The following is a 22,802-nucleotide window of genomic DNA, read 5'->3' as shown; positions in this document are numbered from 1 at the left end:
TCCCATACACATGTTCAAACAGGACGGCTTCCCAGCCAGGCTGATGCCTGCTACACGATGAGGTCATTTCCATGGCTCGGGCTGTGGCTTTTGCTCTTTCACTAGGATGAGCCAGTTTCCACTTATTTGACCCAGATGTGCAGGCCCAGGACAGCAGGGAGAAGCAACAGTGAGGCAGGATGCCAGTGGGACACCCGCTCCCACAGCCCCACACAAGGGCTAGGTAGCGGCAGCAGGGGACCAGCTGGACAACTTGGGCTTGGCAGGTGCTGCTCATCACCCAAGGACACCCAGAGAAGGCCCATGGGGAGAGGTTGGCGGCAGGCTCTTCCAGATCTGCACTTTCTTGCCTCCTCTGGGATCCGCTTGGGCTAGGCAACACTCTCCTTGCCTGGCCTCTGGTCTCATGGTAAGAGAGACCAGGCATTGGGGTGGGGGGCATGGGGGAGGACGGGGGAGGCTGGTGGCTCAGATTAGAAGTCATCCTCAAATAGAAGGCCAGGGTGGGGTGTTCCCAATCCCACACTACAGGGTATAGAGGCCTGGGGAGACCACCACACCAAGGGTGAACAAAGCTGATGCATGCTGGCAGGACGCTGCTGGAAGCCCCGACCACTCCATAGCAAACATCTAATTGCTAATTACCTGTCTCTGCGGGAACAGAGAAGCTTCTCTGGGCAGACGCTGACTTTAGCAAGCCCCTGGAGCTTACAGACTCTTTGTGCAAGTCCTTCTCTCCCTCTCCTTGGTCCTCTGGAGTCTGGGAGGGACACGAGAGGGGGTGCTGTCAGGACTTGATGACAAAACTCCAGGTCTGCAGATCCCTTAGGTAACTCTGAACGCAGCCACAGGGCCACGGGAGGCCTTTGGGTCCCATGAAGGCTTCTTTGGATGGGCAGCTGCTGCTGGAGGGTGGCTGTGTGGCTGAGGGCACCCTGCAAAGCCCCACTCCAACTGAAGGATGGGGCTGACTTGTAAGGAGAGCGGTACTGCCGGAGGGCAGTCCTGACCTCAAAGCTGAGACCCCTACTTCCACACACGCAGGAAGAAACTACTCTGGGGTTGAGCAGACAACTCTACAAAAAAGGACTGTTAGAGCGTTCTAAAATAAAGCCCCTCTTTTAACTTCGTGCCTAAAGGCATTTCCTTTTTTTTTTTTTTTTTAAGATTTATTTTATTTATTTGAATGTCAGAATTAGAAAGAGGGAGAAACAGAGATTCTCCATCCCCTGGTTCACTCTCTAAATGGCTACCACAGCTGGAGCTGGGCCAGGTGGAAGCCAGGAGCCAGGAGCTTCTTCTGGGTCTCAACATGGGTGCAGGGGTGCATTAGCAGGGAACTGGACTGGAAGCAGAGAAGCTGGGACTTGAACCGGCGCCCATATGGGGTGCTGGTGCTGCAGTCGGTGGCTTAACCTGCTATGCCGCAGTACCAGCCCCTAAAGGCATTTCCTAACTCACTCTGAAAGAATTATCATTCCTGTCCCAATGCTACATCACTAGATATTGCTTTATGGGGGGTGAGGAGAGGGTGGAGGAAAGGCGCAAGGCAATGGCCGGTGCCGCAGCTCACTAGGCTAATCCTCCGCCTGCGGCACCGGCACCCCAGATTCTAGTCCTGGTTGGGGCACTGGATTCTGTCCTGGTTGCTCCTCTTCCAGTCCAGCTCTCTGCTGTGGCCCGGGAGTGCAGTGGAGGATGGCCCAAGTGCTTGGGCCCTGCACCCCATGGGAGACCAGGATAAGTACCTGGCTCCTGCCATCGGCAGCGCGGTACGCCAGCCACAGTGCGCCAGCTGCGGCGGCCATTGGAGGGTGAACCAACGGCAAAAGGAAGACCTTTCTCTCTGTTTCTCTCTCTCACTGTCCACTCTGCCTGTAAAAAAAAAAAAGAAAAAAAGAAAGGCGCAAGGCAAGGACAAATCCCCTGCTTTCAGGAGCCCAGGACTAGGGGAATTCTCGGTGAACACTTGGAAAAAAGTGCGGCTCAGGGGGGATGACAGATCAGGCTGCCACAGGCTGCCACGCAGCCACTGCCAAGCGATGAAGTGGACCTGCCATCCTGTGGGCAACCTGCCTGTTCCCACTGCCCTGAGTAAGCGGACTTTTCTGCTGACTGGAGCCTTAACACTGCCACAGAGTTTTGGAACCTTGCCCCATCTGAAACAGAGAAGGAAAAACACTAGTCTTGTGGTGGTGGCTACATCTCTGTATCCAGAAGTATTCATTTCTAAACAGGCTCTGAACACAACAGCTCCTCCCAACTTCAGGGAAGTCATGGGTAAAAATGGAGAACCAAACAGAGGGCCTCTGTTCTTGGCTGGCTGGTGAAGAGAGGGGGGCAGCACTCAGAGTACTGTGACCCGAGCACACAGCTCAGCTTATTTGAATTTAGAGTTACACAGAGAAGGACACACACACACACACACACACACAGAGAGAGAGAGAGAGAGAGAGAGAGAGAGAGATCTTCAATCGGCTGGTTCACTCCCCAGATGATCATGATGGCCAGGGCTGGCCCAGCCCAAAGCCAGGAGCCAAGAGCTTCTTCCAGGTCTCTCAAATGGGTGGTAGGAGCCCAAGGATTTGGGCCATCTTCTGCTGCTTTTCCCAGGCCATTAGCAGGGAGCTTATGGAGCAGCCGGGACCCAAACCAACACTGGCTACACCACACACAAACCCTGCAGCTATTCCACTTTTGACCCAGCTTCCTGCTAATATATCCTGGGAGGCAGTGGATGATTACTCAAGTGCTGGGACCCCTGCCATCCACATGGAAGACCCAGATGGAGTTCTGGGCACCTAGCTGCAGCCTGGTCAAGCCCTGGCTATTACAGGCATTTGGGGAGATGAAAGATTCTCTCTCTTTCTCTTTCACTCTCTCTGTTGTTCTGCCTTTCAAGTAGATGAAGATCAACATAAAAATATTAGTTACTCTAAGAAGAAAAAAAAAACTGACTCAGGTGGCAGGGACCTTGATATTGTTCTGCTTACTGTTTCCCCACTATCCTTTCAAGCCCCAGAGGGAGAAAGCAGAAGAAAAATCACTGATGTCAGAAGTTCTGAAGCACCCAGAGGGAGAAAGCAGAAGAAAAATCCACCTTCTTGGGGCTGGTGTTGTGGCACAGGTTAAACTGTCACTTGCAATGCTGGCATCTCTATATCAGAGGATGGGTTCAAGTCCAGGCTGTTCTGCTTCTGATCCAGCTCTCTGCTAATGAGGAGCAGGTAACAGCCCAAGTACTTGGGCCCCTGCTACCCTTGTGGAAAACCCCAATGGAGTTCCAGGTTACTGGCTTCAGCCTGGCCCAGCCCTAGCCATTGCAGCCATCTGGGGAGTAAGCCAGCAGATGCAGCAGATGGAAGATCTCTCTATCTTTTTGTGTCTCCTCCTCTGTGACTCTACCTTTCAAATAAATAAAATATATTAAAAAGAAAAAAGGAAAAGAGAAATCTGCCTTCTTTAAGCTGACTTCAGCTGACGACACAGGAGGAGTGAGCCTGCTTGGGTGCTCATTCACGATTCCCCAGTGGTGTTAACAAGGCCCACAGAAAAGCCCCTCACTCTACAGCTTTGTCCATACCTGGACCACCCTTTCCTCCTCCCGCTTTCTGCATCACCAAAGCCAGACCATCGAGAAAGCCGCACACCTCTCCTGGTTGGTAGGAGCCTCCTCCTAACACTTCAGCCCACAGCTCCTGTCACCCACTCCACTGTTCTTAATTAGTACTCCACCGATTTGCAGCTATTGGTAGGCTAAGTCACTGGAGCTGGGCTACCATGGTTTGGGTATGTATTGAAGAACTCACAGGTTCCACCAGATGAGAGGCATCTGGGCTATGACGTAAGAAGAACCAAGCCAGGCTCATCTTCTGATTTGTTTCTCTGTTTTGTTTGTGAGGAGTTAAGATCCCAGAAAATGGTCTATTTGTCTAAGCACCACATGAAGAGATTCTCAACTCATTCACAAGTTTAACTCCCAATCCTTTCCACTGAAGTCAACTCCAATAGTCATTGAGTGTTCATCATTTCAGTGGTTTTTTTTTTCGACAAGAGGTAGGACTGGTCAGCGTGATAAAGAAAGGGGCAGTCAGTGGAAGTCCTCACACTGCAGACACTACTACCCAGCCAGAGAACCACAGCTGGGAGGTGTATTTTACCTCAGAGCTATCCAGAATGAGGCTCTTCTCAGCCACCTGTCTTTAAGTTCACTCACATTAAACTTGGTAAAGTCCTGCTTCTTTGCAATGTGGATCTTCTGGTGGTCAGGGAACTTGAACTTGGCCCTTTATAGAGCCTCAATTATATGTTCTTTGTTCTCAGCTTGGTGCAGATGGACAAGATGACTTGGCCCATGTGAACACTAACTACTGTGCCCTGGGGCTCCCCACAGATACCCCAAGGACCGTGTGGAGCCTAGACTGGGAACATCACAAGGTCAGAGACATGAAAGTCCACTGGAAAGAGTTATCTCCAACCCATGCAAGCAACAGGCTGATATACCACCAAGGGGGCAGCCACTGCACACAGGGATCCATGAGGAAAGGAGCCTCGTCAGCTTACCAGTCTTTTCTGTAATGAGTTCACACATATAAGAAGATGGGTGTGGACATGTAGCCTAGTGGTAAAGATGCCAGGAAAGACCCCTGTGTTCCCCAACAGAGTCCTGGATTCCACACCGAGCTCCAGCTCCTCATTCCCTCTGAGGCAGCAGTGATGGCTCAGGCAACTGGGTCCCTGCCACTCCCATGGGAGACTCAGGTTGAGTTTCCAGCTCCTACCTTCAGCCCAGCCTGGGGCCACTGTGGGCATTTGGGGAATGAACCAGCAGACTAGAGCATGTGCATGCTCTTTTCTCTCACTGCATCTCAAATAAATAAAATCGAAAAACACAAACCACATATTAGAATAAAAGCCCACTGCAATGACAATAATGAAATACAAAAGGGAATAAAGCTGAAATAGTAAGGAAAACAAGAGAAGGCAGAAATGAATGAGAGACAGAAATTCATTTCCCAAAGTTACAAAACAGAATGCAGAATATAAATGGATGAACACTAGAGGAAGCTGCAGCCTGGGGCAGTCACTGGTCTACAAGGAGGTGACTGTCATACTTGCCAGGGGAACTCAGGAGGAAAGGTGAGCTTAAAATAACAGTTTAGGGCTGATGTTGTGGCCTGGTGGGTTAAGCCGTTGGCTGAGACATTGAGATTCCATATGGGTGTCAGTTCAAGTCCTGCGGCTCCACTTCTGATCCATCTCCAGACTAATATGCCTGGGAAAGCAGCAGAAGAAGGCCGAGGTGTTTGGGCCCCTGTATCCACATGGAAGACCAGAAAGATGTTCTTGGCTCCTGGCTTCAGCCTGACTCAACTCTGGCCATTGCAGCCATTTGGGGAGTGAACCATCAGATGGAAGACCTGTCTGTCTGTCTGTCTGTCTCTCTCTCTCTCTCTCTGCCTCTCCTCTGTCTGTGTAACTCTGACTTTCAAATAAATCTTTAAAAAAAAAAAAAGCTATGCATGGTGGTTGAAAGATAATAAATTCAACAAATATTTATTTAAAAAAATGAATAACAACTAAAAGACAGGAAGATAAATGAACCTGAAAATTGAGATCAACTAAAGGGCTGTCTTGGGAACAACAGCGCTGATTCCATCCATTGTCAGACCCTTATCCCAGGGGCAAGTTCTTAAACCCAGGTAAAGATAAAAGGCTGGCTTCCAAAAATGTAGAACCAATGGACTGTAGTAGAGGTTGGCAGACTTTCCCATAAAGAGCCTGATAATAAATATTTTAGCCTCTTCAGGCCATGAGGGGCTTCACTTTGGGGAAAAGGGAGATTTGGTGCCCCCAGAGTGCCAAACTGCACACCTGATGCAAAGCTTTCCAGCCATGAAGCCGCAGCCGCACCCCCACGGTACCGGGGAGAGGCTGTTGTGTGACACTGCGCTAGAATCCCAGCCTGGTGCTGGGGCTGCAATGATCTGTCAAGAAACATTTTTGTTTCTAATGGAGTACAGAGTGACACTCATGCATGTGTGGTGCGTCATTTTTCAGGATGAACGTGCTACCGTGTATCACCAGACAATGAGGGAAAACGAACAGCCTGAAAAAGAACGACCAAGATAAACAACCAGCATCAGCCCCCAGAGGAAAGGAAATCATTTCAGGGTCAGCAGATAATTTTAAAAACAATTCTAATTAGTGTGTCGGAGAGATTCAACCCGATTTGGCCTCGAATAAAACAAGAACAAGATGCTGTGAGAATGATATAACCAGGGTCCACCGGACTGTGGAAAGACAAAACACAAAGGCAGACGTGAGAGACCAGAGACACAGGATCCATCCAAGAAATCTACCAACTAAATGGGTTTCCAGAACGAGCAAACAAAGAAAACGGAGGGAAGGAAACTATCAAAGAAGCAGCAGAAAAAAATGCACAGAGTAGAAGAAAGACAGAAGAGTTTTTCATTTTTTAATTTAAGAGATAGAAAGAGAGACTGAGCTCCCATCTGCTCCCCAAATGCCTATAATGGCTAGAATGGGGACAGGCTGAGGCTGGGAGCCAGGAACTCAGACAGGTCTCCGAGTGGGCAGCCCGAATACAATTACTTGAGCCTTTACTGCAGCCTACCAGGGCCTACAACAGCAGGACACTGAAGTCAGGAGCTGCAGCCAGGGACTCTCGGCAGTCCATCATAGGACACACGCGTCTTAACCAGGCTACATGCCACCCCCCATCATAAGACTTTAAATTGAAAGAGTCCAAGAGTGTCCACGGCAATGAATGAGTGGGGGGAAAAAAAAAACAGTCCAAACCAAACCCAGGCTTATAACATTTCGGAACACCAAAGATAAAGAGAGTACATTACACATTTGCAAAGAAAGAAACAAAACAAAAACAAAAAGATCCCCATTACCCACATAGAGGTAAGAATGGACAGGCATCAGAGGTCTTATTAAGCACAACAGATGCTTGAAGTTAAGAGATCAATGCTTTTGCTGTTTCGGGGGAAAGTAAATTTAAATTCTGTATTCAGTTAAACTATCAGTCAAAAGTGACAGCAAAATAAGGGACTCAAAGTTTACCTCCCACATATTCTTTCTGAGGAGTTACTTTAAAGAATGTACTTCAGTTGATCAAGAGATTAAGCTAAGAAAGAAAAGGACAGGGGCCTGCGCCGTGACTCACTTGGTTAATCCTCTGCCTGCGGCGCCAGCATCCCATATGGGTGCCGATTCTAGTCTCAGCTGCCCCTCTTCCAATCCAGCTCTCTACTGTGGCCTGGGAAGGCAGTAGAAGATGGCCCAAGTCCTTGGGCCCCTGCACCCACATGGGAGACCTGGAAGAAGCTCTTGGCTCCTGGCTTTGGATCAGCACAGCTCAGGCTGTTGTGGCCAATTGGGGAGTGAACAATCGGATGGAAGACCCCTCTCTCTTTCTCTCTCTCTCTGACTCCCCTCTCTCTGTGTAATGCTGACTTTCAAATAAATCTTAAAAAAAAAAAAAAAAAAGCATTGCTTTGCATGGTGGCTGAAAGATAATAAATTCAACAAATATTTATTTTTTAAAAAAATAACAGCTAAAGGACAGGAAGAGAAATGAACCTGAAAATCGAAATGAACCTGGCTGTTGCCGCCAAGTGGGGAGTGAACCAACGGAAGGAAGACCTTTCTCTCTGTCTCTCCCTCTCACTGTCTATAACTCTACCTCTCAAATAAATAAATAAAATCTTTAAAAAAGAAAAGAACATAAAAGTTCTGAAAACAGCAGCTCTCCAGGATGGCTAAAGAACCACCTGTGCAGATGGGAGAAGCAGGAAAGAGGTCTCTGCAAACAGTGTTACCAGGAAGATGATCTCAGTAAAGAATTATCAAACTAAGTGGCTAGATAATTTCAAGAGCAGAGAATAAAAGTACATCATTCTTTTAGCCCCAGTGAAAAGAGAGGCAACTAGAAACTCCAAGAGGAAATAAAAGCTGAGAGAATAATGGTTCAACTGTGAGACAAACAGAAACAGCACGACTAGAGGAATTGCTGGAATGTAAGGAAAGAGAATCCAACTGGGCCTGGGCATCAGAAGTACTCTCCTAGGAGTGGCACGGAGATTATTCAAGGGAGCTTTAAAAAGATCATTGAAAATAGTATTACAAGTTCGTTTCTGGGAACGAGTGTGGTACAATGCTGGCATCCCATGTGAATGTGTCCATGTCCTGGCTGCTCCAATTCCAATCCAGCTTCCTACTAATCGCCTGGGAAAAGAGGCGGAAGATGGCCCAAGTGTTTGGGCCCCTGCCACCCACGTGGGAGACCCAGATGAAGCTCCTGGCTTCAAATGGCCCAGCCCTGATCCCAGCAGCCATCTGGGGAGTGAACGAGTAGATGGATCTGTCTCTCTCTGTCTCTACCTCTCTCTGACTTTCAAATATATATGCAAATCTTTTTTTTTAAGTTTATTTTGGCTCAAAAATATGTTGAAATTCCTGCAGCTTTTCATGTTCATTTTCCATGAACTTTCTGCATACCCCACTATGGAAGGGTTTTACCATTTTTAAAAATAAACTTAGATCTTCCATCTACTGATTTTACTCCCAAATGTACACAACAGCAAGGCCTGAGCCAGGCTGAAGCCAGGAACCCAGAACTTCAACCTGGGTCACCTATGTGGGTGGCAGGGATTTGATCAAGTACCCCAGCCATAATCTGCTGCTTCCCAGGGAACACACTAGTAAGGAGCTGGAACTAGAAGCAGAGTTGGGACTAGAACCTAGGCATTCTGACATGGGATACAGGGGTTCCAAGTGGTGTCTTAACTGCTATACTAAACATCTGCTTTGGGTTTCACAGTCATTTTGCTTCAAAATGACCTTATTGTTTAATTGTACCTTCCATGAACTTTTTTGTTTTTAAACTGATTTATTTAATTGAAAGGCAGAGTTACAGAGAGGGAGAGAGGCAGAAGCAGAAAGAGACCCGTCCACTGGCTCACTCCCCAAATGGCTACAATGGCCAGAGCTGGGCCAGACTGAAGCCAGGAGCCTGGAACTAAATCCAGGTTTCCCATGTGGGTGTAGGGGCCCAAGCACTTGAGCAACCTTCAGCCGCTTTCCCAGGAGCATTATCAGGAAGCTGGATCAGAAGTGGAGCAGCTGGGTCTCAAACAGGCGCCCACATGGGATGTCGGCGCTGTGGGTGGTGGCTTAACCTTCTATGTCACAGTGCAGGCCCCTTTCCACGCACTTTCTAAGGTACCCTTCAGCTTTTGGCAACTGGGAAAGGAACAAACAGCCAACACTCTGCTCAACCGCGCAGCAAATTCTCACATGGCCACAATGGAAGCCTTGTTTGCAGGCTTCGAATCCAGAATCCAACTTACAATGTGTTAAAGACTCCACTACAGTTATACACCAGCACACACCATCAGCAATGTGAGATTAAAGGGCAGCCACAGATGAAACTGAAAGGCAAAGTGGGTGGCAAGAGGACTGTGGGCACTGACATTCTCACCTGGGGGGCATAAAACCTCCAGAAGATGGAGTAAGACTAAAGATTTTACTTATGCTTAGGAGTCCAAAGGCAATTATAAAATCTTTATCAAAAATATGGAAGAGGAGTGGGCACTGTGGCAGAGTGGTTAAGCCATCATGTGGGACACCCATATCCTATATCAAAGTACCTGGGGTTTAAGTCCCAGCTACTCCACTTTCTTTTTTTTTTTTTTTAAGATTTTATTTATTTATTTGAAAATCAGAGTTACAAAGAGAGAGAAGGAGAAGCAGAGAGAGAGAGCGGTCTTCCATCCTCTGGTTCACTCCCCAGATGGCCGCAATGGCCAGAGCTGCGCCGGTCCAATGCCAGGAGCTGGAGCTTCTTCCAGGTCTCCCATCTGAGTGCAGGGGCCCAAGGACTTGGGCCATCTTCTACTGCTTTCCCAGGCCATAGCAGAGAGCTGGATCAGAAGTGGAGCAGCTGGGACTTGAACTGGTGCCCATATGGGATGCCGGCACTGCAGGAGGCAGCTTTACCCACTAAGCCACAGCGCCGGCCCCCCAGCTACTTCAGTTTCAATCCAGCTTCCTCCTAATACACACCCAGGGAGGAAGCAGATGAGGGCTCAAGGACTTGAATCCTCACAGCCTATCTGGGAGACCCTGACTGAATTCCAGGCTCCCAGCTTTAGCCTGGCAAATCCATGGCTATTGTAGGCATCTAGGGATTGAACCAGCAAACAGAAGACCTCTCTTTCTCAAATAAATAAAAATTAATAAATACACTGTAAAAAAATCTTCAATTATGACAGATTTGTTTTCAAAAATTAGAAGGAGAGGGGAGGGAGGGAAAGGAAGTACACTTCCTCTGTAGGGAACTGATAACGTTGAAATTTATCAAAAGAGTTGTCTAAGCACATTGTTCAGCTGAATATCCAGAGTAAACCACCAGAAGCACTAACCTCAGACCAGGGCTACTTCTCAGAAGTGGGAGAAGGATGGGCAGAGCGGCACGAGCGCCTGCTCCAGTCCACTTAGAGCTTTGGGTGTATTTGATCATTTGACCATGTGACGGATAAATACCCAGGCCCTATGCTAGGGACTCTTACTCATTTCCAGATTCTGTATTTGACAAAGCCCTTGAATTAATTTGGACAAACAGTTCTAGTCCACAGCTATTGATTATTAGAGATTTTATTCTCTCTCCACTCCATCCTCAGATACTATGACTCTAGGAGGGGCTTTTCATTCAGAGAAACTGAGTCTCGGCAATTCTGTGCCTTTCCCTGGAACCGCTCACCAGCTGTAGGCCTGCAGGACTTCTCATGCTGGCTGGCCATGGTGCTCTGGTCGGGTCCTGCAGAGACCTGTTTGGCAAGCCATCCCCTGTCCAGAGATCTCTTGTCCACTGGCTCAGCTGCAGTGGCAGGGCCGCTAAGGACATTCACAGGGATGAGCCCGAAAGGCCCTTGTGCAGCCTGGTACACACACTTCTCTTCCCATGGCTGGAGGACCTGCCCACACTGCCTTGTTCTGCCCTGCAGGGCCCTCCTCCCCTGCTGCAGAAAAACAGGGTCTGGCCTGGCCACGCCCCCCGCCCCACAAGAGGAGCAGGCAGAAAGGGAAGTCCGCTAATGCCGGAAACCCAGAAGAAGGAGGCAAAAACCCAACACTTTCACTTTCAGCAGCATCGACTAAACACCAAACTTGAGGACGGGGATAGAGCCTTCAAAATCATGGGAGAATATGCTTGGTCTATCTAAGGATCCGCCGACTCTTCTTAATGTTTACTGGGAAATCTGTTGTACATATAAAATGAAGGTGTGTGTGTGTGTGTTATGTGTGTGTAAAAAGCCACGTACCACTTAAGAACCTAAAATAAAACAAAAAGAACTCACACATGGAACACGATCTTAGAAACACTGCCAGCAGGGCTCCTGATGTTGTCTCTGGCCTGCCCCCACCAGGCAGAAGCTGCCTCCAGATTTTTTTTTTTTTTTTTTTTCCTGACAGGCAGAGTGGACAGTGAGAGAGAGAGAGAGACAAAGAGAAAGGTCTTCCTTTTCCGTTGGTTCACCCCTCAATGGCCGCTGCGGCCGGCGCGCTGCGGCTGGTGCACTGCAGCTGGTGCACTGCGCTGATCCAAAGCCAGGAGCCAGGTGCCTCTCCTGGTCTCCCATGCAGGTGCAGGGCCCAAGGACCTGGGCCATCCTCCACTGCACTCCTGGGCCACAGCAGAGAGCTGGCCTGGAAGAGGGGCAACCGGGACAGAATCCGGCGCCCCGACCGGGACTAGAACCCGGTGTGCCGGTGCCGCAGGCGGAGGATTAGCCTAGTGAGCCACGGTGCTGGCCAAGATTTGGGGTTGATCAGTGCTTTTCTGTCTTCACAGCCATGCATCAGTAGCCAGTGGACTGTCTGCTCTGCTTGTTTGTCAGTTCCTGTCCCTGGAACTGCACTGAGTGTGCCGTGTCGTCTTTCTTGCTCTCCATGGTGAGACTCAGCTGTGGTTCATTTTCACTGCCACACAGAGGTGGCTGTCCGTTCACTCTTTCCAGTTGTGTGTGTGTGTGCATGTGTGTGTGTTCTTTCTAAAACCAATTATGCTGCCAGGGAGACTCTTCTGGGAGTGACTTGTCTCCTAAAATGCTCCTCCCAAGCAGCTGCACCCCTCCCTCTAGAGATCCCAGCTTTGCCTCTTGCCTGTGGCGAAAGTACTTGGAGTTCCCTGCAACCGAAGGATGGTGCTATTCCCAGGATCCCAGCCCTCTGCTCCTTGCCCCAGCCTCGCTCACACAGGCGCCTGTCTCCGCTCTGAACCTGAGATTCCAGCCCCTGCATTCCGTCCAGGAAAACAATTGGCCTTTTTAGAGGCAGTCTGTGTTTCTGAGTCATACCTTTCTCCCTACCATCTCCCCCCTTCCCCAGGTAAGAGGGAACGAGCTCTCAATGAAAGGGCTCCATTGACAGCCCACAGGCGTGAGAATGGAGGCAGCAGAAGGGGCTGATGGAGGCTCTGCCCTGCCTGGATAGCAGGGGAAGCATTCAGATGTGGTGTGGATGGGGCCACTGTTGTGTGGCACAGCAGGTTAACCAGCCGTTTGGGACACCTGCATCCCATGTCAGAGTCCCAGCTCTTCTGCTTCCAATCCAGCTTCCTCCGAATGTATGACAGGAGGCAGCAGACGATGACTCAAGTTTTGGGGCCCTGCCAGACATATGAGAGACCAAGATTGGAGGCTCTAGCTCCTAGCTCTGGCCTGGTCCAGCCCTGGCTGATTGTGGATATTTGGAGGGGGTGAATCAGCAGATGGAAGATTCCTCTCTCTCTGTCACTCTGCCTTTCAAGTAGATAAAGATAAACAAGCAGGGGCCCGTGCTGTGGCACAGTGGGTAAAGCCGCCACCTGCAGTGCTGGCATCCCATATGAGTCCTAGCTGCTCTACTTCCAATCCACCTCTCTGTTATGGCCTGGGAAAGCAGTAGAAGATGGCCCAAGTCCTTGGGCCCCTGTACCACATGGGAGACCTGGAAGAAGCTCCTGGCTCCTGGCTTCAGATCGGCATAGCTCCGGCTGTTGCAGCCATCTGGGAAATGAACCAACGGATGGAAGACCTCTCTCTCTCTCTCTCTCTCTCTCTTTCTCTGCCTCTCCTTCTCTCTCTGTGTAACTCTTTCAAATAAATAAGATAAATCTTAAAAAAAAAAAAAAAAGACAAACAAGCAAGCATTAAAACAAACAAAAAGACATCATGCAGCCAGGCAGGGGAAAGAAAGGACACCTGTCCCAGTCAAGGCCTGCAGCTTTCCCCCAACTCTTCCCCTGGTTCACTCTACAGCTCCACGTAAGGCTCACATAATTGCAAAGGTAGAGAAACAACCATAGATAACACAGGAACAGCACTTATCAGACATAGTCCCTGTGCCAACTGCTGTGCTAAGTGCTTTAGATGCCTTATCTCAATAGGTCACAACCCCTGACAGTAACCACAAAGTCAATTTAGAAGGTTAAGACCAGTATTTTTTAAAAAGAAACACACAAGGCCAGAACAGAAGATACCAGAGGGTATCCATCAAATACAGCTAAGTTTCATTTCGTGAAACTTTTGTTTCACTGACACGTGTTCCTGTATATTTTTGTGTACTGGGTCCCAGAATAAAATGTCTCTCTGTGGTCAGAGGCTCAAAAATGTTGTAAAACACTTCCTTATCTATTTCATAATCAGTCCACTGAGGTCTGCTCAGCTACTAATCTAACAGAGAAAATAACTGAAGCTACTTTCCTAACAACTTCTGCGCTACACACCCTGGCCACCCGCCCACGGCCCACACTCCCGACACACCTGCCTGCTTTCTGTTCCTCTTTCCTCCCGAAAAACAGGTGCCCCTCCCTCAGCCCCACACCCTCCCCACATCCCTCCTCAGCACAGCTACTGGCTCCCTCCCAACCTTCAGGTCTCAGCGTGGGGGTCATCTCTGCTGCAGAGCCTTCCTGGACCCCCAGCCTGAGAAGCCCCTCTTGTGTGCATGGCCCCTCAGACGTGTGCCTCACTGCAACTCCAAAGACAGGGAGACTACCTGTTGTGTGCGTGACTACAGTCTAGCAGTTAAGGAGGGTGGCTAGCACAGCCAGGCAGTTCACATCTGCTAAGTGAACACAGAAACTTCCCAAGTCCTCATGGTTAGTGAGTTGCAAAGCCAGGATTTCAACCCAGATCTGTCTAACCCGAGGCTTGCTCTTAACCCCTGCATTATACTAAAACAGCATGTCATTGCTCCAGCACGCACCATACTACAAAGTGCTGGCAAGGCGGATGGAGCCCCAGCATGTCTGGCTCCCCGAGTCATATTCTCGCCATTAGCTCATAGGGCGGGGGCTGCAAGTGGCTCCCGGGAGCAGCCTCTTGTGGTCAGCCAAGAAGCTGGAAGGGACAAATCAATGAGAAGACTGCACAATCTTAGCCTGGATGAAGAATAGAAATTTGCTAAGGACCAGAGAAGTATCAGAAGAAATCAGCTGGGCACACAGTTTTGCTGATCTAGGAGAGCAGCCAGCTCAGAAAAGAGGAGTGGGGACTCCTGGGGGCAAACAGTATTCTGGGAAAGAGGGCTGAGAAAAGCAGCCAGAGACAGCATGAAAGCTCAATGTGGCAACTGTGTGGGAGGCACAGAGCTGCAGGAACTGCATGTTGAGGGCCATGTGGAGTTGGTGATTCTGAGACAGACTGGAGAGACAGGAGCCGGGGAAGATTCTAGTTCATCCAGTGACACCACAGACGCCAGAGGCGCAGGCAGCATGAAAACTTTGGCAACGCTGCCCCCTTGTGGCTGTGCAATGTCTGGCCCACGGGAAAAAGAACCAGTAGATGGGTTCATTCCAGGATTCACCCTTCAGTGATCACTTAATTAAGCACTAACATGGGTCTGGCTGCTGGGGACTGCAAATGAGTCTGCTGTGATTCAGTCCTCAAGGACCTCTGTCCTCTGGATCCAGATAGCAATCAAACCCTCCTACTTTTACCTCCTTCTCTGTGTAATAATTTGTGTATCTCACCGCCTCTTAAATAAGACTACAGGGCAGGGATAGAATCTCACTTGTTCTAAAGCTACAGGACCTAGCACCTGGCCAGCACAGTGGAGTAATAGTAGTGGCTACTCTGGAATATGGGTTTAGTGCTTTTAAATCTATCAGAGCGCTGGATTCTTGCATTTCACTTATGAGCTCTCCAAATGGAGACATCAAGCAGGCACGCACTTCACTAGGAATCTGAAGTTCTCAGGGAGGTCAGGATGGAGAAATGAAGGCAGGCATCACCTGCAGACGAATGGTGTTTTTTAAAGACTGGTGCCTGTGAAAGTTTAATGTGCATATAACTTGCCAGAAGATTTGGCTAAAATGCAGATTGTGATTCTGTAGTCTAGGGTGGGGCCTGAGAGTCTGGTTCTAACAAACTACCAGACAGTGCCAATATTGCTAGGGTGATGGCGCTGTGGTATAGGGGGTAAAGCCGCTGAGGCGCCGGTTCGATCCCGGCTGCTCCACTTCTGATCCAGCTCTCTGCTATGGCCTGGGAAAGCAGCAGAAGATGGCCCAAGTCCTTGGGCCCTTGCACCCGCCTAGGAGACCAGGAAGAAGTTCCTGGCTCCTGGCTTCAGATCAGCACAGCTCCAGCCGCTGCGGCCACCTGGAGAATGAACCAGCAAAGGGAAGACCTCTCTCTCTGCCTCTGCCTTTCAAATAAAATAAATAAATCTTTAAAAAAAAAAATACTACTGATCCACACACCACACTTGGGCAAAAACCTGAAACAAGGATTGACAAATATGGTCAACAAGTCAAACCTGGCCGCTGACAGCACATACAGCAAGCTAAGGGAGATGTTTTCACTCAAGAGACAGAGACCACGTGTGCTCCACAAAGCCTAAAATATTAGCTGTTTCTTTTTCTTTCTTTCTTTCTTTTTATTTTTGACAGGCAGAGTGGACAGTGAGAGAGAGAGAGACAGACAGAGAGAAAGGTCTTCCTTTGCCATTGGTTCACCCTCCAATGGCCACCGCGGCCGGTGCACCGCGCTGATCTGATGGCAGGAGCCAGGTACTTATCCTGGTCTCCCATGGGGTGCAGGGCCCAAGCACTTGGGCCATCCTCCACTGCACTTCCCTGGCCACAGCAGAGAGCTGGCCTGGAAGAGGGGCAACCGGGACAGAATCCGGCGCCCCAACGGGGACTAGAACCCGGTGTGGCGGCGCCGCTAGACGGAGGATTAGCCTAGTGAGCCGCGGCGCCGGCTTCTTTCTTTCTTTTTTAAGTTTACTTATTCCAAAGGCAGAGCAAGAGAGAGAGCGAGAAAGAGGAGGGGAGACAGACAGTGAGATTTTCCATCTGCTGGTTCACTCCCCAAATGCTTGAACAGCCAAGGCTGGGCCAGGATGAAGCCAGAAGTCAGGAAGTCCATCCACGTCTCCCTCATGGGTGGCACGGACCCAAGTATTTGAGCCATCACATGCTGCCTCCCAGGAGGCACATTAGCAGGAAGCTGGATCAGAAGCAGAAGCAGGACTTGATCCCCGGCATTCACATATAGGATGCTGGCATCTCAAGTAGCAGCTTAACCCACTGTGCTATAACACCCACCTCGCTATTTCATTCATTTAAAAAAAAAAATTGTTAGCCCTTACTTATCTAAATATCACCCAAAGATAGAGTTATAGCCAAACAAGGAAGACACAGGGCCAGGCTCTGAAGCAAATTGTTGTGACTTCCTGACCCCCAGGCCTAGTTTGAGTGGGGAAAGTAAGAGTGCAAAGCACAACCTGCATGCTAAGAAGGCAGGACAAGCCAACACCGAAGCTCTCAGGGGGGCAGGAAAAGGTTTATGGAGATGTGTGGGGCTGTGAATGTCAAAGAGGACCTGTGGTGTGCCACTGATCAACTGCCTCTTTCACTGCTTATCTTGAACCTTGAATAAAATGATGGAAACAGGGGGCGATCAACACCATTTGTGGGCAGTGCTAGAAAAATAAAACGCAAAAGAAAGCCTGGGAACCCACAGGTTGTTTCGTGCAGCACAGCCTTCTGAATTCTGGCTAAGGGTGAGGCAGGTTGGTGGAGGGGGTGCAGAAGGTGAGGGAAAGAGCAGGGAAACAAAATAATGGACCCAGAGCCTGCACTTGGGGGGCATCCCCGAGCCATGTGTAGCTACAATGCCTTCTTGTCATGCTTCTGCCACACCAGGTCAAAGAACATATTTGCTTAAATGTCAGTGCCTGAGAAAGTAAATACAGCTGAACATTTCCATCAACTTGACCAATTAATCTGGCTCTCTTTCAACAGAGGATCAGGCTGTTTTGCTCTCAGTTGTGAAAGGTTTGCTTGTCTGACATCAAGTGTTCACATGTATTTCCAAAGGACAACAATGGCACCCTTTCATGGGAGTGCAGAAGGACTTATCAAAAAGTCTGCGGAGCAGGATATCTGTAGATTCAAACTCTTCCTAAATGCTGGGAGGCAAACAGAAGACAGAGGGATGTGACAAACTGCCATGTGTTGCAAAACAGATTCCGGGATTTCTTCATTGGAAAGAAACTTTAAGATCAACCAGTGTCCTTCACGTTTCCAGTAAAGCACCTACAAACCTAACCGTCTAGAACAAGAAAGCATGTGTGCATGCTATGCCTGGCATCGGCCATGGAATAGTCTTCATCTGACTGAATTAAAAAATGCTTACAATCAAAAACAATCTCTGCTTATCATCCATGAGTTGCTGCCCTTCCCCAGTTCACTCCCTCAATCACACTGTCGTCTCCCCCAACAGCAAATGGGTTCCATCAAGTAGGCGACTGATCTCGGCAGCACCCCGCACTGCTGGGCCCACAGTATAAGAGTTGGCAGACGAGACCTCAGTCTACACAAAGGCCTTAGCTTTCCTGCCACTTGCTGGCTGTGTGATTTTGGACGAGTTACTTAACCTTTCAAAACCTGTTTCCCCACCGGCAAAGCCTTCTCATAGTAGAGCTATTTAGAGGATTAAATGATTAATACATGTAGAGTGCCTGGAATAGAGGCTAGTACAATGGTAAGGGTTCTGGAAGTGTTGAGTTACGATTGTTCAATTGGTAAATGAATCTATTATTTTATCCTATGACTCACACTCCTTCCCCCAAATATACTACATCAGAATAGGGTTTCTCAAGTTGGATTCAATTGACTTTTCTTTGCCATGGGGCTGTCCAGTGCCTTCTAGGATGTTTGGCAGCATCCCTGAACTCGACCCACCAGATGCCACTAGTACTCTTCTCACCAGTTGTGACAACACAGAAATGTCTTGAGATTGTCACATGTCCTGTGGGGTTAAACCCTCCTCTTTCACTGAGGACTATTGTACCAGAATATGCAAATCAGGTATCCATAGCTTGATGACCACATCCCCTAATTTCCCACCGTCCCACTCTCCGCACGTACAGCCACCTCATCCACCACTTGCTCACCACTCAGTTGCCTTGGAGGGAACAGGTGATAGGTGCTGTAGATATCATTGGAGAACTGCAACTGGAGTTCAGGGCTGCCGGTCAGGAGCTGGGCCACCTGGTCCACCTGAAATGGCGTCTTTTCCATGATCACAACAGCATCCTCTCCATCCCCATCCCCAGAAGCCTCATTCACCTGTGGGCAGAGACAACACCCGTGGACCCACGGGTGGAGACACAGGTGAGGCCTTGGGATTTCCTCCCCTGCAGTTTTTCTGGTCAACGGCACTCATGTTCTTTTCTAACCCAAACCCATGTGGTACTTTCACACCTTTCTTCCAAAAGATGCAAAGATGTTCAGTCTTCTATGTCAGGCTTATGAGACCTCTCTCAAATTCACCCTGTTTTAGAAGATGAAGAAACTGAGATCTCGAGAGATTAAGTGACTTGCCCTGGGTCACATGAACAGCCAGTGCTGACAGAAACTAGAATCTGGGTCTGCCAACTCCCAGCTCGAAGGCTGTCCTGGCTCACGACTTCAGCAGGTGATGCACACTGAAGACCAGCAGGGCTAAGAAAACCAAACAGATCCTCATAAAACATCAAACACAGGTCCTCCCAGAGGTAAGAGCTCCTGCTAGGGGTTCTGGGAAACCCCTGCCCCTGACCTTGGCAAGGCCTCCTCACCAGTTCCAGTTCTCAACCTCTGCTAGAGAGCTGAGTACATGGTATTGGAGCCAGCTATGTGTAGCTGTCTCCCTGGACACACTCGGTGTGGGGAGCAAACCGGACTAGACTGAGTTACTGGAATTAAGACTTATTCTATGCATCTGCTCTCCCACAATATGGCGCTGGGAGAGAAGTAAACAGCTTCCGCACAGCTGCCTCCAGTTCAACCAATAAACTGTAGGACTTGCTCCTGATTGGAGAGCAGCGTACTCGGCGTGTGGGCAGCCGAGTTGGGATTGGCGGAGGAGGACTATAAAGGAGGAGAGAGACGGCATGCACCAGGAACATCTATGGGGAACATCTAGCTGAAGGAACACCTGTGCAGCCCCCGAGAAGAGTCGGCCGGTGGTGTGCCACTCCCCTGCGGAAGTGGGGAATGTGGCCAGGGGGAACTGCCCTTCCACGGAGGTGGAAGGGATAGTAGCCAACCCGGGAAGAACCAGCAGCAAACCCGGGGAGGGCCGAGCAGACGAAAGAACAGCGCAGGGTCCTGTGTCGTTCCTCCACGAAGAGGGGGAGCGACACTCGGCAATCCTGAAGGTCATGGATGGTAACGCTCATATCCACACCACCAGCAAGCCTTTGGTGAACTGGTTAAGACAGCCACATTCCATATCAGAGTGTCTGAATTTGTGATCTAGCTCTGCTTTTGATTCCAGCTTCTGGCTAATGCACATCTCAGGGAGCAGCAGGTGATGACCCAATTACTTGAGTCCCTGCCACACATATGAGAGACCCAGATGGGAGATCCAGGCTCCTGGCAGGGGCCTGACTCAGGCCCAGCCGTTGCAAGTATTTGGGAAGTGAACCAGTGGTTGAAAAATCTCTCTTATCAAATAAATTTTTTTAATATTTATTTTATTTATTTGAAAGACAGAGTTAGAGAGAGAGAGAGAGACAGAGAGGTCTTCCATCCTCTAGTTAACTCCCCAGATGGCTGCAACGGTCGAAGCTGCACCAATCCGAAGCCAAGAACCAGGAGCTTCTTCTGGGTCTCCCAAGAAGGTGCAGGGGCCCCAGGACTTGGGCCATCTTCTACTGCTTTCCCAGGCCATAGCAGAGAGCTGGATCGGAAGAAGAGCAGCCAGGACCAGAACTGGTGCCCATATGGGATGCTGGCACTTCAGGCCAGGGTTTTAACCCGCTGCGCCACAGTGCCGGCCCCTTCAAATAAATTTTTTTAAAAAATTGTTTTTAAAGAAAGTGGGGCCAGTGTTGTGGTGGTACAGCAGATCACGCCACTGTTCGTAATATTGGCATCCCATTTTTGAGTGGTTTGAGTTATGTTCACTCCACTTCGGTTGCAGCAGATGATGGCCCAAGTACTTGGGTCCCTGCCACCCACATGGAAGACCGGGATGAAAGTCCAGGCTCCTCATTTGGCCTGGCCCAGCCCAAGCTGTTGCAGCAATCTGAGGAGTGAATTAGCAGATGAAAGACATCTCTGTTTAAAAGCGGGGCAGGGGTGGGGTGGGGTGGGGGTGGTGGTGGGGGTGGTGGTGGTGGTTTGCTGTGGTGCAGCAGGTTAACGCCCTGACCTGAAGCACCAGCATTCCATATGGGCGCCGGTTCAAGACCCATCTGCTCTACTTCTGATCCAGCTCTCTGCTATGGCCTGGAAAAGCAGTAGAAGATGGCCCAAGTCCTTGGGCCCTGCACCCACGTGGGAGACCTGTAAGAAGCTCCTGGCTCCTGGCTTCGGATCTGCATAGCTCTGGCCGTTGCGGCCAACTGGGGAGTGAATCAGCAGATGGAAGACCTCTCTCTCTCTCTCTACCTCTCCTGTCTCTGTGTAACTCTGACTTTCAAATAAATAAATAAATCTTTTATTTAAAAAAAGATATCTCTGTTTTCATAGCACTTTCAAATTAAAAAATCCTAAAAATTTTTGAAAGTGCACAACATATGGAACTGAAGAAACAACTTAATATATTCTGTTGGGGCTGAAGTGGTGTAAAGTGGAGCTCACATTCCCCAGTCTCTACCTGGATTTACTTGTATTCTAAAGGCAGGGTCTAGCAAGGATTCTAGAAACGTTTACTGCTACTGAATGAATGTTGAGTAATGGCATATGGAACTTAATGCGTTTTTTTTTTTTTTTTTTTTTTTGAGTGTCATAGTTAGAGGGAGAGACAAAGAGATGTTCCACCTGCCGGTTCACTCCCCAGATGCTGCCATGGCGGGGGCTGGGCCAAGCCTAAGCAGGAGCTTCCTCCAGGTCTCCCACGGGGATGACAGGGGCCCAAGCACTTGGGCCATCTTCCACTGCTTTTTCCCAGGCTATTCGTAGAGACCGGAATAGCGCCCATATGGGATGCCGGCATCGCAGGTGGGCGCTTTACTCGCTACGCCACAACCCTGCCCCAGTGCGTGCTTTTTAATATGCAAGGCCTCTACAAGTACTAGCACATGTTTCTGATGAAAGAGTAATTAGTACATCTAGACTACGGCCCCGGTAATCTTGTCGCCTTGCCCCCGCCCCTTGCAGTCTAGTGGTAAACTCCGCCTCCCCCGAGACATGTGATTGGTATCACCCGGCCAGGAGTCGGAAAAAAAAAATCCTCCTCCACGGCGACGATTGGCTCCCTCCTTCCCGCGGCCCACCTCAGGGCGGCCCAATGGTACCTTCCCATGTAAGAAAATGATTTTGTCCCGCGCAGACTCCCTCAGCACTTTTTGTAGTCTAAAGCCGGAGAACGGCAAGCTGACAGGAGCAGGGGTCCCATTTCCAACGCCGCCGTCCTTTTTCTCTGGACTGGGGGCTTCCGCCTCCTCAGCATCCCATTCGCGCTTTCTCTTGACGGGTTGGGGTACTGCATCCGCCATGCTGCCTGGGAGGAGATGTGCGCCTGCGCGCACCAGCCGCCGGCCCCGCCCCTCCGCCGGGGATCCTCCTGAGGCCGCGTCTCCGACTCCCGGCGTGCTTCGCGGCAGAGCCCGCGGCGGAGGATTCTGCGCATGCCCGCGGGAGGAGGTTCCCGGCGGGTCTCCCGGAAGGAGGAGGTTTAGTCTAGGTTGCTGGCCTCGGACGCTGCGGCTGTTCTTTGGGCCGGAGGGAAGGGAGAAAGCGGCGATGGGTCTATAAAGAAGCGGACTGGAGGTGGCGGGGCCCAAGTCTTGCGCGCCGGGGGCGGGAACTGGGAGACGCTTTGGGACCGCGGAGGCTGGACGCCGTGTTTGCAGGCTAACGTTTTAATTCTTAGTCCTTTTTTTGGCTGGTTCTGTGGAAGGAATGTTTTTGAAATCTAAGAGCCCTTTTAATTTTTTGGTCCTTTTTTTTTTTTATGGCGCACTGAAGCCACTTTCACTATTTATAGACATGTCCATCGTGACCCTTCCTTGCTTTATAGAGTGGGTGCTTTTTGCAGAGGAGAAAGGTAAGTACTTGAACGGGGCTGGCGCTGCACGTTACCTGCTTGTCCTCTGGCCTCGGAGGCTTTTTCCTGTTTTCTACCAGCGGAAGTGATTTGCTTCGTCCGTCAGGATATCTGCGGCCCCCCCCCCCCCCCCCGTATAAAATTCTTCCTTGTAATTTCTGCTCTAGTGAGTTCCTTTTGTGCCCGTTATTTCTGGCTTGCCGGATTTTGACCATTAGCAACAAGATGCAGTTTTCA

At 49.7% G+C, this 22,802-nt stretch overlaps 1 protein-coding gene and 1 long non-coding RNA gene across 3 annotated transcripts in view; one reads left to right on the top strand and one right to left on the bottom strand.

Moving 5' to 3' along the window:
• Nucleotides 1–22,041, bottom strand: part of DCPS (decapping enzyme, scavenger) — a 48,334-nt gene extending 26,293 nt beyond the window's left edge. Inside the window, exons 1-2 of the mRNA XM_002708301.6 lie at nucleotides 21,814–22,041; nucleotides 18,481–18,655 (exon numbers count right to left, since the gene is read on the bottom strand). Coding sequence (XP_002708347.1) covers nucleotides 18,481–18,655; nucleotides 21,814–22,014 — 376 coding nt within the window. The 5' untranslated portion in view covers nucleotides 22,015–22,041. The remainder of the gene's footprint in view (nucleotides 1–18,480; nucleotides 18,656–21,813) is intronic.
• On the top strand, nucleotides 19,608–20,954 carry LOC149128595 (uncharacterized). Of its 2 annotated transcripts, none has more exons than XR_016235820.1 (2): nucleotides 19,608–19,738; nucleotides 20,790–20,954. It is a non-coding gene; the product is annotated as an uncharacterized LOC149128595 (long non-coding RNA). The 2 variants fall into 2 exon arrangements; XR_016235819.1 differs by lacking the exon at nucleotides 19,608–19,738 and adding an exon at nucleotides 19,750–19,880.
• Nucleotides 22,042–22,802: the final 761 nt, after the last annotated feature.

Source organism: Oryctolagus cuniculus, chromosome 1 (genome assembly GCF_051225735.1).
Source record: "Oryctolagus cuniculus isolate XC-2025 breed Fujian yellow rabbit chromosome 1, ASM5122573v1, whole genome shotgun sequence".
Lineage (NCBI taxonomy): Eukaryota > Metazoa > Chordata > Mammalia > Lagomorpha > Leporidae > Oryctolagus > Oryctolagus cuniculus.
The sequence above is the reverse complement of the archived record's forward strand: the minus strand, read 5'-3'. Positions and strand labels throughout refer to the sequence as shown.